This window comes from Sinocyclocheilus rhinocerous, unplaced genomic scaffold (assembly GCF_001515625.1).
Source record: "Sinocyclocheilus rhinocerous isolate Xijiao unplaced genomic scaffold, SAMN03320098_v1.1 scaffold366, whole genome shotgun sequence".
Classification (NCBI taxonomy): Eukaryota; Metazoa; Chordata; class Actinopteri; order Cypriniformes; family Cyprinidae; genus Sinocyclocheilus; species Sinocyclocheilus rhinocerous.
This window is the reverse complement of record NW_015660877.1, coordinates 66,339-83,171: the sequence shown is the minus strand read 5'-3', so window position 1 is coordinate 83,171 and position 16,833 is coordinate 66,339. Positions and strand designations below refer to the sequence as shown.

At 42.4% G+C, this 16,833-nt stretch overlaps 1 protein-coding gene across 1 annotated transcript in view; it reads right to left on the bottom strand.

The window, feature by feature from the left end:
* Positions 1–6: 6 nt before the first annotated feature.
* Positions 7–16,833, bottom strand: part of LOC107725428 (histone acetyltransferase KAT6B-like) — a 34,055-nt gene continuing 17,228 nt past the window's right edge. The window contains exons 3-16 of the mRNA XM_016534669.1: positions 15,617–15,725; positions 12,066–12,166; positions 11,166–11,245; positions 10,028–10,917; positions 9,245–9,366; positions 8,646–8,746; positions 8,373–8,514; positions 7,838–7,999; positions 7,494–7,587; positions 6,238–6,469; positions 5,904–6,060; positions 4,481–4,744; positions 3,511–3,787; positions 7–3,416 (exon numbers count right to left, since the gene is read on the bottom strand). Coding sequence (XP_016390155.1) covers positions 805–3,416; positions 3,511–3,787; positions 4,481–4,744; positions 5,904–6,060; positions 6,238–6,469; positions 7,494–7,587; positions 7,838–7,999; positions 8,373–8,514; positions 8,646–8,746; positions 9,245–9,366; positions 10,028–10,917; positions 11,166–11,245; positions 12,066–12,166; positions 15,617–15,725 — 5,343 coding nt within the window. The 3' untranslated portion in view covers positions 7–804. The remainder of the gene's footprint in view (positions 3,417–3,510; positions 3,788–4,480; positions 4,745–5,903; positions 6,061–6,237; positions 6,470–7,493; positions 7,588–7,837; positions 8,000–8,372; positions 8,515–8,645; positions 8,747–9,244; positions 9,367–10,027; positions 10,918–11,165; positions 11,246–12,065; positions 12,167–15,616; positions 15,726–16,833) is intronic.

The window sequence follows — 16,833 nt, the reverse complement described above, 5'->3', positions numbered from 1 at the left end:
GTACAAATACTGACATTGACTGTTCTTTGCTATTGTGACAGAAATTGCTTTAAATTGTATAAAAACAGAAAGCTGCCTCAGGTAAAGAAACTTGTTATCAAGTAACAAATTATACACAATTAGCAATAGAACCTTCCAAGCGAACGTGATTTTCGATGTTTTCAAATCTTTACAGTATTAGAATCAACAAAAATAGAGTTTAATTTTTCCTTCCGTACGAGGGAAACCTAACCAAGGCCATACATTTAATATAAAATTGCTTGCTATTAAGCACAACACTGTACAGTACTACTTTGATGCACTGTCACTAACAAAGACGTTATAGCATGCTAAGTATAACCTTACATTTAAAAAAATATAAAAGTAGATTTACAATAATTTAAATAATAGGAAGGCATGAGTACAGACTTACATATATAACCTTGCGATTGCTAAAGGTACATTGAAAAGGCTCTTTTGTCCAAAAAACATACAATGCAGGCACATTTAAAGGTTCCATAATGCAGGTTCCAACTTAAAGAAAATGTAACCTCCATTCAACTGCAATGCAGTTTGGGGGAGATTTACGCTTACACAAATGTTACATTTTAAATCTTATGCTGTAAGGCTTCCCATAATCAGGGGAGAAAAGCTAAAATTTAGCCAATAAACAATTTTTTTTTTTTTTGCATTCTTACCAAGTGCTGGTTCTTTCAGAAAGATCCATAAAAGCGAACATTAACCATGAAAATAAGAACAAACTAAATACCTCAAGTCAACTAGCTGACTTTGCAACGTCACGACCCTTCACTTTCAGGTCGTTGATTATCGTCTCATGTAAGGCCCATTTAAGGGTTGTTTGGACATGCCAGTGTTCACATAACCATGATGACCTGCTGGGCTGTACATCATATTGCCATGGGGAGGGGCCTGCATGGGCTGCTGTGGGTAAGGCTGAGTACCCATCATGCCCATCTGCATAGAGTACTGTGGAGATTGATTCATATAGGTAGGATTGCCATGGTAGCCCCCGTTCATCATGGGCTGCGTCACTCTGTAAGTGTTCATCGCCATATTGACGTTCACGTTCATCGAGTTGACGTTGTAAGCCGGAGCGGGCATGAGGTTCACCCCCATGTTCATCCGCGGCGGCATAGCCAGCGTCCTCCCGGGAGCCTGCATGGCCACAGTCTGAGGACCCCTACCGTACATCTGCTGCTGGTGGTGGGGCGGCAGAGGGGCCGATTTGGAGCGGATGGACACGGGGTGGTGGTGGTGGTGGTGATTCTTGGGGGCCATTTGTGTCTGCAGTCTCTGAGGCTGGGCCAGGTTCATGTTGGGTGTAGCCATGTTGCGCTGCAACATCATGGGCGGTGGAGTCATGTTGGGCGGAGGAGTCACGGTAGCCTGCGACTGAGGGCCTCCGCCAGGTTGCGACAGCGACACCAGCGCGGGATTGTGAGGGCCGAGCTGCGTGGACAACGAGCCGTTGTTGTTTGCATAGGATGAGATAGAGTGCGAGGCAGAATGGCTGAAGGGCAAGGATTGGTCCATGATGGTATTGGTGAGCTGTTGTAGCTTATGCAGGCTGAATGTAGCTGAGTGCTGACCGTAGTGTCCACCTCCATACTCTCCCTGGCCCATTCGGTCATACAGGCCCAGGTTGCCGGATGGGTTGTTGGACTCTGGGATGTTGGGCAGCTGCATGGGTGGAGGGAAGCTGGCCGGCATGGAGCAGTGCGACAGAGGCTGCTGGTACTGGTGTTGTGGGTGTTGGTGATGTTGATGGTGCGGGTGATGGCTGTGGTGGTGACTGTGGCTATGCCCGTGGCCGTGTCCGTGTGGATGGCTGGGCTGCCTCTCCGGCACACAGCCTTGCGGAGACTTCACACTGCATCCCTGAGGGGAGCTCATGCTGGTTTGCTGGAGCATGCTGCAAGCGCCAGTATTGTTCGCCACAGGACCAGCCATCTGCTGGGACACAGCACAGCTGCTCTGACTGTGGCTGCCACCGGAGGAGAGGTTGCCATAGGAACAGCTGCTCTGGGAGGAGGCGCCCGCTCCTGCTCCCGTGCCACAAATGCTGTTACCCAGCGTGGAGTCATAACTGCTGGGATTCTCGTAATTCTCTGTGGTGCTCTCGATGCTACCTAGGTCACTGAAGCCACTGTCCACCACCTGCTGAGAGTGGTCCGACACCGAGGGCACATCCATTATTGGGCTAGTCTCCATGTTGTTATGAAGCGAGTGCACCGAGACGGTGCCCTGATCGGGGCTGATCTGCGTGTAGCCACTTTCTAAAATGGACACCGCTGGACTGTTGACTGATCGTACAGATTGACTCGGGTGAGAATGGACAGAAGACAGAGGACTGCTGTGATCGGACTGCTGGCAGTCGTCCACGGGAGTCATCTGAGGGCTCTGCTCAACGTGAACATACCGCTGTAGGCTGTGGCAGGCCTCCTGAGTCTCCGCGCAATCTTGAAAGTGCCTCTCCTGCTCAGACTCTTGAGTCAGAGACTGCACTGCTTGGGCCGTCTCCATGTCAAGCTCAGGGCAAATGTTATGGTCCTCTTTTATTGCCGGGGTCAGTGGGCCCATATGCTTTTCTTCAGGCCTCTGACTCTTATCCTCTTCCTCGGTTTCGGAGTCTGGAGGGTGATCTGAGTCCACAGTGTCACCCTGTTGCATGCCCAAGCTCACGAGAGTGCTTTCAAACGCAAGCTCCTCTGAGCAATGAGGCGGTGGGTCCACAGGGCTCGGCTGAATGTCAGGATTTTTATTGTTATTACTAGGAGTTGGAACTGGCTCTGGGTCTTCCGTAAGGTCTTTTTCTGGTAGTGGCACAGGGTCGTCTATTCTCTGCTCATGGCTGTCATCTTCATCGTCCGCATCATGATCGTCCACATGAGATGGTTCTGGCTCTTCTTCCTCATCCTCTTCTTCATCTCGTTCACCTGAGCCCTTACAAACCCTGCCTTCTGCTTCACCCTCTGGCTTCAGGTCTTTGACTTCCTCTGTATTTTGAGTTGACTCTTCAGAATCATCTATTGGACCTGATTTTGTCTCACTGGTCTCATCAGCACAGGGTGAATTTTCTACCGTGTCAGATTTGTCTGTCGGCTCATTCTCATTTGCTTTGTGAGACTCGGGTGGCTCGGGACTGTGGGGCTCTGAATCGGAGGGGTCCAGCTCTGGGTCCTCTGGTCTGGGTTCTCTAATGGACTCGCATGGTCCTGAGAAGGAGGCAGGGCTGGCATCCTGCTCCTCTTCCTGCTCCTGCTCCACTGTGACTATTGGCGTCTCAGGAGGTGTGTAGAGGTTGAGCTTAAAGCCCATTTTGCGCTCCTTTAGTCTCCATTTGGGAGGGCCTCGTTTGACACCTTTGGGCCAGCCTTTCTTCCGTTTTAGAGGTCGAGGATTGTCCTTTTTCACTGCTTCAGAAACACAAAAAAAGATGTTCCATGTAAATTTATCTTTCAAACATGCAACAAAACAGTATGTTGTAAATATTAACATGTATGGCTTTACCTTCCACATTCCCTTCTTTTTTAGATTGATTTGAGTGATTGTCATCTTCATATCTCCTTGGTCTTCCAGGCCGACGCATGGCTAATCTCTGGCTCTTCTCCTCTTCCTCATCTTCGCTGCCACCCCTCCTGCTGGGCTGTGGCAGAGGGCTTTCTACATCAGAGTTTTCAAATGGCTCATCTAGCACCTCTGTTCTCTCTGAGATGGTCTCGGTCGTGACACTGCTGTTGATTCGTGTTCTCCTTCGCCCTCTCTTCCGTCGCAGAGTTGGAGCCCGCTAAGAAAAAAACCCCCGACACATTTAAGGGGGCTATTCACTTAACAGAGAGGTGCATATTGCATGATTGAGAACAACTTGTGCTTGCGAATGGAATAAATAGAGGGAGATGTCAAAGACTGTTAGACTTAACAACTGTCATAGCAAGAGTTGGCCACTTTTTTGTCGAACTGTCCCTGGTGCACTTTAATCCAAAAAGCAGAGGTTTGGAGGAGACAGATACGGTCAAGGGTGATGCTAAACATAGGGAAATGTGGCTGCGTTGTGAATGGGTTGCTTCATGATCTAAATGCAAAAGCCCATCATTTAGACCACAGTGCCTACACCACAGGCCATTCATTTGGAAAGCTTAACCTGCCCAAAACCCCAAATGAGAGTGTTCAGAATCAAGCTGACTGCAAGTTCCTCACAACATACTCTCCCCCAGGCATTCTGGGATAGCAGTACCCCAATGCAAATAATCTGCAGAATTACTTGGTGATACAGAACCAAGATTTCCCACACAAATCACAAAAGCAATATTACTTAATTATGGACTTAAGGACTGATGGAAATGTCTGACTAATGTATAGTTTTGGATCTATTTCCATCCAACTGAATACGCCTCCCAAATGATGAGGGAAATTCAATGTGAACAATGATGATACACAGAGAACTACAGACATGCACACTACCATTTATTCTGATGTTTACCTTTCGCTTGAGCCCCTGCCCAGACTGGGATTTGATTGCACTGTCTTCACCATCATCATCATCGTCGTCATCATCATCATCGTCATCACTGCTGCTTTCTTCGCTCACTTCGAACTCTTTCCCAGCGCTGCTGGCAAACAGTGGGTCTGAGTATCTTCTGCTGTAGTTCTTGCACTTGGTTAGTGGAGGTCTTGTGCTAGTGTAGCCCATCCCCGTTGCCAAATTCCTGGTCGATGCACTACAGCCTGCACGACGGTCTCCTGCCTGTTGTGCCACAAAAACACAAACATGAGCTCGTCTGAGCCGCTCTGTACAGGCTAAAGCCAAGCAGACAAATAACATCTCAGTTATCCGTTTTGCTTCTGCAGTGCCCCTGCAGTGCAGAGATTGTCTCTTGATTAGTCGTTGATCTCCGCAACATTTATTTTTAAGCGGCTGTGGAAGATTACATTTCATGGGACATTCAGAGGCATTAATAATACAGGGCTTTGATTTAGGTCACTTAGGAAGCTGGGTTACTGTCGAAAGTGCTTTCAGCTATCTCTGTGAACTCACCCTGAACTCCTGAAAGGCAAACGATGGGATAAATTTAGCTCACTTTTCATGCAAGCATCATCTTGTAGCTAATAATGTAGAGCCAAGGAAGGAATGAGTGACCTGCGCTCATTGTAATCGCCACGATCTGCCTATTGAATAGGTTTGAATTAAAAACATAAGCTCTGATTTTAGACTCAGCCACCAGAACAGCCTTTGATCATCTTACCAATTATGGTCGAGTTCAGCATTATGCAAAAAGAGTCAGGCTGTGTCAGAGGCCAAAAGGAAACAATAACGGGGCATTTTACAAAATCTGCTGTTTCCACAGCATTATCTGCGGCAAACATTAACAATGCATACAGAACATAGTAATTTGATGCGAGACAGATGTAATTATAAACTGGACTTCAAGTCACCCTGTGGAACATACTGATCAAGTCTCTGTATATGCCAGGAAAACCACCTAGATGTTTCTTGTATATTTATATAAAGGTTGCAGAGGGTTCACCCTCTATGAATTTAGCAACATTAAGGTACAATGCATACTTCTGGGGGCTTTTTTGACATTTGAAACATTATAGGTATACCTGTGGGTGATTACCACAACAACGTGATCACTGATAGTGAGTAGAAAGTCTTTCAAGACACATATTTGAAAACAAAAAGAAACCTGAGCTGCCATAGATCTTTTCTTTGTTTGTGGACATGAAGTCAACAGAGGGAAGAATGACAGAAGCCTGATTTTATTTAACAAGAAATCCTTGATCGTTTAGCTTTAAGTGTTAGAGCACTCTGTACTTGGACAGACAAACAAATAAAAACTGTGTTCACTAAAATCAGGTGTGTTCAGTCCCTGATCAAATCATGAATAGACCTTTAAGCCTACCTGTGCTATAGCACTCTTCAGCTCCCCTGGAGGGCTTCTGCAGACTGAAACTGGAGTCCAGCTCAGGCAGTCAGGTTCAACCTCATGAAGCCGTGGCTTCGTTCTCAGTCTATCCATATGCTCCTCAATCAGCTGATGCCTTCGAATGATTGCAAACCTAGACAAACATGTTAGAAAATATTAAAAACAGAAATTGTCATTTGCTATTGATGTACATGCAAATATAGCCATACTGTGTCCACCCCCCTCTGGAATGTAGTAATGTCTTTAGAGATGATGCAGTGTACTGAAAGCATGTGAGTGAATTGTCAGATACCACCACAGTCAAACCCACCTGCCATCCTGGAAATCAATCATGTTGAGCTGCTGAAGTGTGGTAGCGATGTCATGTGGACACATGCCCGTGGCTCGGCTCATTCCCCTGATGCTGACACTCTTATCTGGGTGGTTGTGCAGGTACTCCAGTATGACACTTTTCCAATAAGCCAAGTAGGACAGACGACCCAGATCAGATAGAGGCTTCTCTGGGGAGCCAGCCTGGCCCTCTAGCCTGGAAAGTAAGTAACCTGGAAAGACAAGAAAAGAAAGAAAGAGGAGATGAGGAAAGATTGTTTATGAGTATTGTTGTCAGATCGGGTTTGAGTGTCACTTTGACAAAACATAAAACAGCTCAATCACAATTCATGAATACATGGAGTAATGTTTATGTGCAGCTTTTTAAGGTCTTGAGGCACATTTCACAAGTTTGAATTGAATTATATTTTACATATAACCAAAGCGAGTTTCTCATCAAAGCCAAACAGTTATATGTAAGGAATTTAACGATTGTGGTTTTGATTCTAATGGCTAAAGATTTGTCTCGATTCTTGTGATGTCAGTGTTACGTTAAAAAAAAGCAATATTACAGTACAATATTTTAAGACAAAAAAAAAAACAGTCCAGTCCAGTGACAGATAACCACACGATTGTGGTTTTGATTCTAATGGCTAAAGATTTGTCTCGATTCTTGTGATGTCAGTGTTACGTTAAAAAAAAGCAATATTACAGTACAATATTTTAAGACAAAAAAAAAACAGTCCAGTCCAGTGACAGATAACCACTAACTGTACATGAGCGCATGCACACACACACACACACACACACACGTGTATATAAATATGTAATTTAAATTTTAAACTCATAAGGGTTATTAATTTACATATCAAGAAAATATTTGGTCTGTTTTTTGATTGGTTAAAGTTTGAGCTGATCTTGCTCTAAGCAAAGTCAGAGTTAGATCCAAGTATTTTAGACTTTTGCATTAACACAAAGTATGCAAATGCTCTTCTGATTCCACACAGCGAGCAAATCAAAACATTCACAAGCAAACAAATTATACCATGCACTACATTCTACATTCAACTGTACATAAGGACATTCAAACCCAGTACTCATGTACAAGGAAACAGGCAGTCTTTCCATCATGACTGTCTAGTCTGAAACAGATCCTCTTTTTGCTTTCATGCAGAGCACAGAAGCATCTGTTAATGATACAAACAATCTTATGCTCACATCTCATAAAACTTCCAAACCAGTTAATGAATAACTTACTGAAATCAATGAGGAACCTCCCAAATCCTTGCCTTTGGTACTGAGGCAATATCATTATGCAGGAGACATTGTACTTCTGCTGGCAAAGCTTTTCCTGTGGGAGAGAAAGAGAGAAAGATAGAGTGTGTCAGCGCACTGCCAATGCATTAGCAATTCACTGCACCTGCCGTTGTCCTGACCTGAACCAAACAACCACACAAAACCATTCAAACATATTGCAGAAAAGGTTCAGATGCAAAAACGAGCACCGTACAAGAAATGCTATCTTTAGCAACCCACTAGATAACCCGCTGTTACTCTTACTCAACTGTCATAGGATTAGATATATTTAAGGGTTGTAATACCTTTGAGAAGTATCCAACAAGATGACAACCCTTCTCATCATTCTGTGTTAGAACATAGAAGAGAAAAGGCTCCACATCGTAATACAAAGTCTTGTGATCCAGAAAAAGTTTTGCAAGCAAACAAAGGTTTTGGCAGAAAATTTTGCTGATATTTCCATCAACCTGAGCAAAGACGACAAAATGGGAAACAGTTAGAGTCAGGTATGCCATACAAGGGCAGCTCCTGCTAGTGGAGCACCTGTGAAGATCACAACTCATAAACAGAGTGCAATGAAAGGTCTTCAACACTTTTGGAGGCCTGCTAAAATTTATGCAGTTCCTGTTCACTAGACAAATAAGATCATTGAAGAATTTGCTTAAGTCCAGTTCTCATCCATGATGCGGAGATGTGTCTTTCGACAAGCTTGGCACTTCATAGCCTTTAATCTCTGGACATAACCCCCTCTTGTTTTAACTGCAAATGCAGATGATAAATTAGGATGCGGATGAAGTTGTGCATGTGCCCCTTGTGCAAGATTTAAGAGCAAGCACTGACCTCAAACACAGAGAGGTTATCCTTCCTGTAGATCTCATTAGCTGGCGGGTGAAACCACCCACATTTCTTTGAATGCCTCTGCAGAATGTCTTGGCTTTTCATGTACTTTAAGCAGAACTCGCAGAGATAAAGCTTCGGTAATCTGAGGAGGTGAGCAGCAATTAATTATAACGAAGAATGTGGCATAACTAACAAGAGCAGGGAGAAACTCTAAAATCACATACTAGTTTACATTTGCTTGTAAAAATGTTTCTGAATTATTTTCAGACTTACCTTGAGTATTCTGGAGGGTATGGTGAGGAATACCAAGTTTGTATTTCATATTTTCCAAACTCAATCAAAGGAGGGGATTGTCCTTGATCGCCACCAGCTTTCTGTTTTTGAAATAAATCACAAGTTAGAAACAGAATTAAAATACTTAAAAGAACTTGATTTTTATATTACAGCCACAATGCTAAGGTGTTTGCCAAGGGTTGTGTCCAGATGCTCTAATAAAGCTCAATTAAAGCAGGCTAAGCTGGTTTGCTGGTCTAAGGTGACTTATGCTGGTCTCTCAGTAAGAAAAATGCCCAAAACCAGTCAAAAGACCAGACTGGTAGACCAGTTAATAGGGTTGTGCTACCCTATTAACTGGTCTCCCAGTCTGGTCTTTTGACTTTTAGGAGGGAATAATAACAATAATAAAAATGCAATATTACTATTGCAAATTACCACTGTAAAATATTTAAGAAAAAGATCATTATTAATATTTTACAGTACAACTGTAAAATTACAGTAGCAATATTTAGGTCTTAATTTCTTCAACTATCAAGCTTTTTATTTAGCTCTTAAACCTTCTCTTCTGTTGATAATGGGTGGTTTACTCTCCACACCTTTGCTGTGATCTCCTTGATGCGTCTGAACAATTTCAGATCTTCTTCAGCCACGTGGTCATTGAGTGAAGCCATCCTTCCTTCCTGTGGTTCTCTTCTTGAGCATCTCTCGGCATTCAAGGCTGTGAGAGGTCAGAAAAAAGGACCTTTAAAAGTCAATATTTGCAGAATATAGCACAAAAGAACTGAAAAGATGCTGACACAACAAAACCCAAAGCTATTATAAACAAGCACTAACTAACTTCGACTCGATAGCACGCCTTCAAAATCACAACTGCTAGCATGCAAATCACTACAGTCATGGAAAGGAAGGCAGATAGGAAAGGCTCATATCAACATTGCTGGCCAACACACTAACCTCAAACCTCTAACCACACATCACAGTTTGTTTCTAGGCAACAGTGACCTCTAAACAAATACTCCATTTGTGCAGAGGTTGAGAGGGAACCAAACCAGGAGCAAGGGTCATTTGAAATGCAAACACTTTACATTAAAGTGCTTGTTACTAAAGGGAAAAAGCATTAATAACTTGGGTTTGAGAGGCAGGTGTGAGCAGCATGAGGACGTGAGCAGAGAGCAGAAATCTAAGGCTTTAGTGGCTTCAGAATTAATAATAAAAAAAGATTGAAGAAAAAGGTTAAAAACAAAAATGCAGAGATGCAGTATTAGTTGAAAAACAAAAATCCATGTTATTTTGCTTTTAAAAAAATGAGGAAGATGAGTAAAACGGTTGAAGATGAAAAAGCCAGTCGGCCGTTTGGAGGTTCAGGCCCCTGTGCTTACCATGGTTTGGGTCTGGTTTTACTCTTCCGTCTGCCAATCTGCCCTTCCCTGGTGTGATGTTCTCCCTCTGCGGGGAGGCCTTAAACCTAAACCTGCCTAGCACCTTGTGCTTTCTCGAGAAGGGTGTTCGTTTGAAATGGAGCGCCGACTTAAACGGCCGGCCTCGCTTGGGCGCCCATCCTGAGGCTGAACCGGACAGGGATGCTAATTTACTACCGAAACCCTTGACAGACTTCTTTCCTTGAAGCTGCAGGGACGTTTTGGGTGAGGTGGAAACATCCTGGCTGCGGCGCGCTCGTTTGGGCGGTGCGTAGCTGGGGAGTCCCTTTTGCCGGGACTGTCCCTGAGTGGTAAAGATATGAGACAGTCCATCAAAGAGTCCCTTCAGCTGGTTGTTGCCTGGGAGGCTACTGAGGGACGGGCCGCTAGACTGGGAGGAGGAGCTGTGGGGGGAGTGGGCGGAGGAGGGCGAGGACGACTGGGTGGGGTTCAGCGAGATGGGGCTGTGTCCTTGTGAAGGGGACGGGGTAAGGAGAACGCTAGACGGGGCGTTTAACCTCACACCTGGCATCGTCACGCTGCCATGGCATTTCCGAAAGCCCCGTTTCCTCGGCCTGTGCTGTTTCGAGGAGCCCGACGCCTCACCGCGCAACCGGCGACCCAAGGGCGATGGTGTGAAAAATTTGGAAAGCCCGTCAATGAGACCTTTGGTTTTCTTGTTGATTGGGGGCAGCGTAGTGAGGGTGGGTGTGGATGTGAGGGAGTCAGTGAGACTCCTGCCGTCTGTGGTGGGTATAAAGGTGCTTGATGAGGGTGGGGTACAGAAAGTGCTTATGGAACCCCTACCATGCCGTGCTTTTTCAGACAGCTCAACGGATCCCGGACCGCCACTGTAGGGCCAGAGAAAAGAGAGAGAGAGAGAGAGAGAGAGAGAGAGAGAGAGCGAGAGAGAGAAAAAGAGACAAAAAGAAAGAAGCATTTCAAGGATGGTTCATCATGTCTGCAGCCGTGACACTTTTCAGATATGTCTTTGTAGTGCTGAGCAGAGATGACCCGCTGTGCCTTTTCCTTCATTTCCACTGTCTTTAGAAGAAAAGAAACAAAGCAGAGAAAAACAAGCTTTCTACAGGTAACATACCAACAAGGAAGCACTGAATAAATGGCTTTGAAGTTGTGTGGGGTGCTCTTTTCCTGACATGGCTTCAGCCTTCTCATCCTCTTTAGAGAGGAAAATAACAAATGAACACCAATTGAATGATTAGACCTTTAGTTTTATCAGATTTCACGCAACTAATTAAAGCTAAATTTGCACTGATGTTCAGTGTAGAACTGAAGCTCTCAGATATCTTGTGCAGAAATACGTGGCACTGATTCACAAGATAAGCATCACGTCCTACAACAGAGAGCTATTTCATAGTGGCGACCAAATGGAATTGCAAAAATGAATAAAGATACAGAAGCTGACAGAGGCGAAGCCTTATACATTTTCTGTATTCTTGTGATCTTGATATAAAGAGAAATAGAGAAACAGTCAAAAGAGAAACTCTTGACAAATTTTATATTGAGAAACAAGAAAAACAAAGCCTCAATTCTCAGACAGGTAGACTAATTATTTGAGGCCTGATATTAGAAAAAGTGTCTTAGTCATTATGCTGTTTGGCTTTTTCCATATCATTAAAAACATCTATTGCTGAACAACAATCCACGTGAATATAATTTGCAGTCACATTAATAAAAGTTTGTCATTGTGTCTGCAGTAGACTGTCGCAAAGTCCCACAGGGCCATTCACACTGGAAGCGTTCATATAGCAGAAATGCAGACAGACGTCTTTGGTCTAGCTTTTCTGTTAGCGTCTCTTGCTATGATTAACCGTGTTATTTTTGCTATAATTAATCACACTAATTTAATGTGTCAAATTGACATCCTTAACATACAAGTTTTAGTTAAAGCATTTGCATTTCACCCATAACAAAACCCAAATTAAATTTGACGGGATTTCTCATGGCAGAATGTCACCTCCCTCCAGCAGTTTCAGACATTCAGCACTGAAGGCTCTTGTAAAATTAAGATGCATTGCCATCGCAGGGCCTTGACATTTGCAGTCAAATCAGCGGAGAACTTCAGGCATGATGGATGGCCTTTGAGGAGAAATGTAGAATAAAACAAACAGGCTTTAGAGAGAGAGTCTCCAAACATGCTCAATTAAAAGAGCGACATTACCTAATCCTTTAACTTTGGCAGGAAACACAAAAGCCCTTGCTGAAACATTACAGGATAAATGTTAACAGAGACTTAATCAAGCGGAGAGAGAACATCAAAACGAAACAAATGAAAGATTCCCCCGACCATGGATCAGTTAAATATTTACACGTGGCATCAACAATGCGAAAAACCATGCGTGAAGACTTTCCAAAATCGGTGTCTAAAAGCACTGTATTATCAAACACTTCTGAGCAGCTAATTAAGGATAATTTGATCTTAACGAGGCAGAAATGGTACGCGCGTACACCGTAATGGCAGTCGATCCGTTATAGTCATGTAAAAGCATGCACTCCTATCCCTGAGGGCTGCAAACCAGCTGCGGTTTACAGTGGGAGCACATTTTCTATACTTTCATGAACACTTAATGAAAACCACCTCTGCGTTGTTAAGTCAAACTCAGCCATAAAAATGTCACCGGGAGAACAATTCCTTGTGGCATTTCAAAATCACTGTTCAAAACAAATTACGACATAAGAGCAGGTAATTTAACAGGAACATGGCAATTCTGTCTGGAGGAGGAAAAAAATAAATAAATTAGAGTAAAAGTAACAAGCAAGCGAACTTGAAGCGGGGGAAAAAAAACATCTTATAAACTGCACACCTTTCAGCTTGAATCCATCTGTGATTGTGTAAAACCTTTCTGCCAATACTTCTACAGAACAGACAATTTTTATAGTTAAAAAATATATAAATCTGCCTTCTCCAGGCTTCAAGCATCCTTCCTGAAGATCTTTTACCACATTTCTCAAACATACAGCCCTACACAAATTATCCCAAACAAGAAAACACTTGCATATAAGCTACCATCTTTCTCCCTGTCTCATCATCATTTCCTGGGCTGTTTCAAAGATTTATACATCATTCCCATTGCACTCTGACATGTGATGTACCAAAATTTGATTAATTGAAAATGGTGTTTTAGGGCCAAAAAAAAAAACGGACTGAATCTGGGCTGAAAACATAAACCGCAAATTAAGCAGATTGAACAGAAATTTAGACATGGAAAAAAGCAGTCTGCATGTAAAATTATCCAGGTAAACATATTTAATGCAAACACTGGTTAATGAAGATGATGTCTTGTCAGAAAGTGTGTTTATAGTTGATAAGACACACACAACTGCTCTGATGTGAGATGATGAGAGGCGTCAACCCTCTACGCACACCTTGGCAATATAATCGCCATTGGCTAGTAAATTTTTTTGTTTACTCGCCAGACTGATATACTATTTTTCACACACACACACTAAAAGGGGACATTACATAGACTTCTACTGTTTTTATATACAGATAGTTATGAGAGTGAAACTCTCAAGCGCTCAGTCAGCGTGTTTATCGAGTGAAAATCTGTGTTGAACGCCTCTCACACACATACTGGCGTGTAAAATCTAAGAATTTATTAGCCAATGGCTAATGTTAGATATTATTTAGTCGCCCAGAGTAAGATTTAGTCGCATATGCGAGTGATTTACTCGCAATGTAGAGGGTTGGGCGTGCAGAGAAATGCAGATGGACAGAAAACACTGCTGCGCATCAAACTTATACAAGACAGTGAAAGCATATTGCGGTCAAAATTCAAACTCCATTGCAAATTGAGTTCAGATTTGTTTTTCCTAATTGTGCATGCACAATGTGTGGCAATTCAAATACTTAAAAATAGAATGGATATTTTGAGTTTGCATTTTCCTTTTGGATCCTGGCTGATTAATAAGAGCATTTCCTGTTTTTAAAAAGACTGCACACATGCACTTATCTGCCTCATGCACTCATATGGACTAACCAACACCTAATGTAATACAGTGGTGTGAAAAAGTGTTGGCCCCCTTCTTGATTTCTTATTTTTTTGCATGTTTGCAAAAAAATAATGTTCACACAATAATGTTTCAGATCATCAAACAAATTTAAATACTAGTCAAAGATAACACAAGTAAACACAACATGCAGTTTTTAAATGAAGGTTTTTATTATTAAGGGAAAACAAAATCCAAAACTACATGGCCCTGTGTGAAGAAGTGTTTGCCCCCCTGTTAAAACTGTGGTTTATCACACCTGAGTTCAAGTTCTCTAGCCACACCCAGGCCTGATTACTGCCACACCTGGTCGCAATCAAGAAATCTCTTAAATAGGAACTGCCTGACAAAGTGAAGTAGACGACGAGGGCGGTTGGCGACACTAGGATGTGACTGGAGCAGAGATGGAAGGAAGTGACGTAGGATCAGGAAGTGAGCTGGACATAGAGGATGAATGTAGTGGCGGGGAGAAAGGAGGTAAAAATGGAAATTGGAACATAGTAGAAAATCGGAAAAGGAAAAAAAAATGGAATCAACTTTCTGGTTCGGAAAGTGAAAGGGAAAGACAACAGGAGAAAAGGAAAAAGGAAGAGTTTAAGGTAATGATACATTTCTTGTCCGATAATATGAATGCATTGAACCCACTGAAAATAACTAAAGCGATCAAAGAAGAGATCGGGAAAATCGAACATGCGAAAATGTTACGGAATGGAAAGTTGCTACTTTTTTGTAAAGATAGCAGACAACAAAAACAGGTACTAGGCTTAAAGACATTAGCAGGGAAAAAAATTTCGTGTACACTGTTGGAAGAGAAGAAATGGATGAAGGGAGTAATAACAGGGGTCCCAACAGATGTATCAGAAGACACAATCAAGAGAAGTTTATCAGGAGCAAAAGTATGAATTAAATAATTAAAAAAGATATTAAAAAAAAAAAAAAAGTAATGAGGGAATTGTGATCCCTTTTACACACAGAAAATAGTCTAAAAAAGTAGAAGCCCTGTTTTGAACAGTTATTTAAACAATATTTTAAAAAGTAGCCTTTGTGTTATTGAAAGAAGACACCAATTGAAAGAAGTTAGTGCCCATGATACAGAATCGACAGTTGTTACAAACAAGTTGCAAAAGTTTTGGTTTTCATTCGAATTGTCCAGAATGTACAGCTTCTCTTGTGGCCAAGAATTTTCATTTGGGTGCATCACTATCTCTGACAAACTTTCTTCTGGATTTGACTCAATCACATGATCATGCTATCAACTGACACTGCTGATGATTGAAATACGGTAACTATACCACTGAAAAATCTAAAAAAATTTTTTTCCTTCTAAAATTTCAACACAAAAGCAGCTATCCAAACAGAAATTGCTAGTTTGGTTATAGCTAAATGGTTAGTTACAAAGTTTGATTCACACTTCACATTCAACCAATAACATTCCTAGTTATGTGATAACTTGCTTTGGCCAGTTGGCACAGACGTTCAGATGATGCACTGTCCATATATAGGCACCACTCAGTCTGAGAGTTCAAACATGGTTCTTACCACTACTCCCACAATCAGCACAGGACAGCAGCTCCTCTGGCCTCTTGTCTCGATTGGACTCCTTTGTGCCCAAACAAAAGCTGCATATGGGTATGGGATCAGCACGTGGCTAGAGAGAGAGAAAGAAAGAAAAAAAAAAGAGCATGCTTTTAATTGATGTAAACCTTAATTTGAATATAACTGGCAACAAAGTGTCAACATTTCTTTAAATTCCTCTTTTAAAACAAAGTCTACGTTTTACAAAACTAAACACTAAAGATGTACTCCAACTAAACCCCCAACAGCTGAATGAGTGCAGTGCCTTAAATCATATGTACACACACACCAAGATTTAAAACACAGTATGACTATTATTAAACAAGGCACATGAGTGGCATAGACAATGAGTACAGATTGGAAGATAAAAGATTTGGCATGTGTTTTGATTAGCTTTGTTTGAATATCGGGTGTCAAAATAAGACAGGTGGTTACAAACCCAGGGAGCCAGCTAGTTATTAAGCATGTGATTATAGAGGACAGATACGTGGTGCCAGATATAAAGCAGTTCCTGGCAAAGGAAGGGTACCAACATGAGTCAAAGCAATCTCAAATCACTCCATTAAACGAAAATGCACATTATAGGGATGTTAGGCGTACTGATACTTTAGTACCAAGTAACAATATGAAAATAAAGATACTAGTAAGAAAGAACGCAACTAGACTTTCTACAGTATTGGTAGTACAGACTCAAACGGAATTGAGAGTGTCTGACTGAGGATGGCTGCTGATCTAAATGATCAGCTCTGTGAATTTTGCATTGCAATGTAAATGCAACCTATTAGTGGTTTATATATATATATATATATAAGGGGCGCAACGGTTCTCTGTAAAAAATCAAACCATACCGTTCTCCACACACGGTTCGGTATGCACTAGGACCGCGGTTCAACTTCATTTATGCAATCATCACGTGTTGATAACACAGGTGAGACCCGAACAGCATACGTTGCTATCTGTGTTTAAACTAAACTAATTTAAGCCTGGCCAGTTTAAATATTAAAGTGCCAGAAGACGCAAACTTGCGCGCGCAGTGAGAAGATCTGTGTGCGCGCTCATTTGAAACGCGTGAACCCGCGTCTCAGAACGCGCGCAAATATTAAGCTCTCTTTGAAGTATTGTGCTTGAATGGACAAATTCACACAAAAATTATGTCAAAATGCCCATCTTGGTGAGTATCC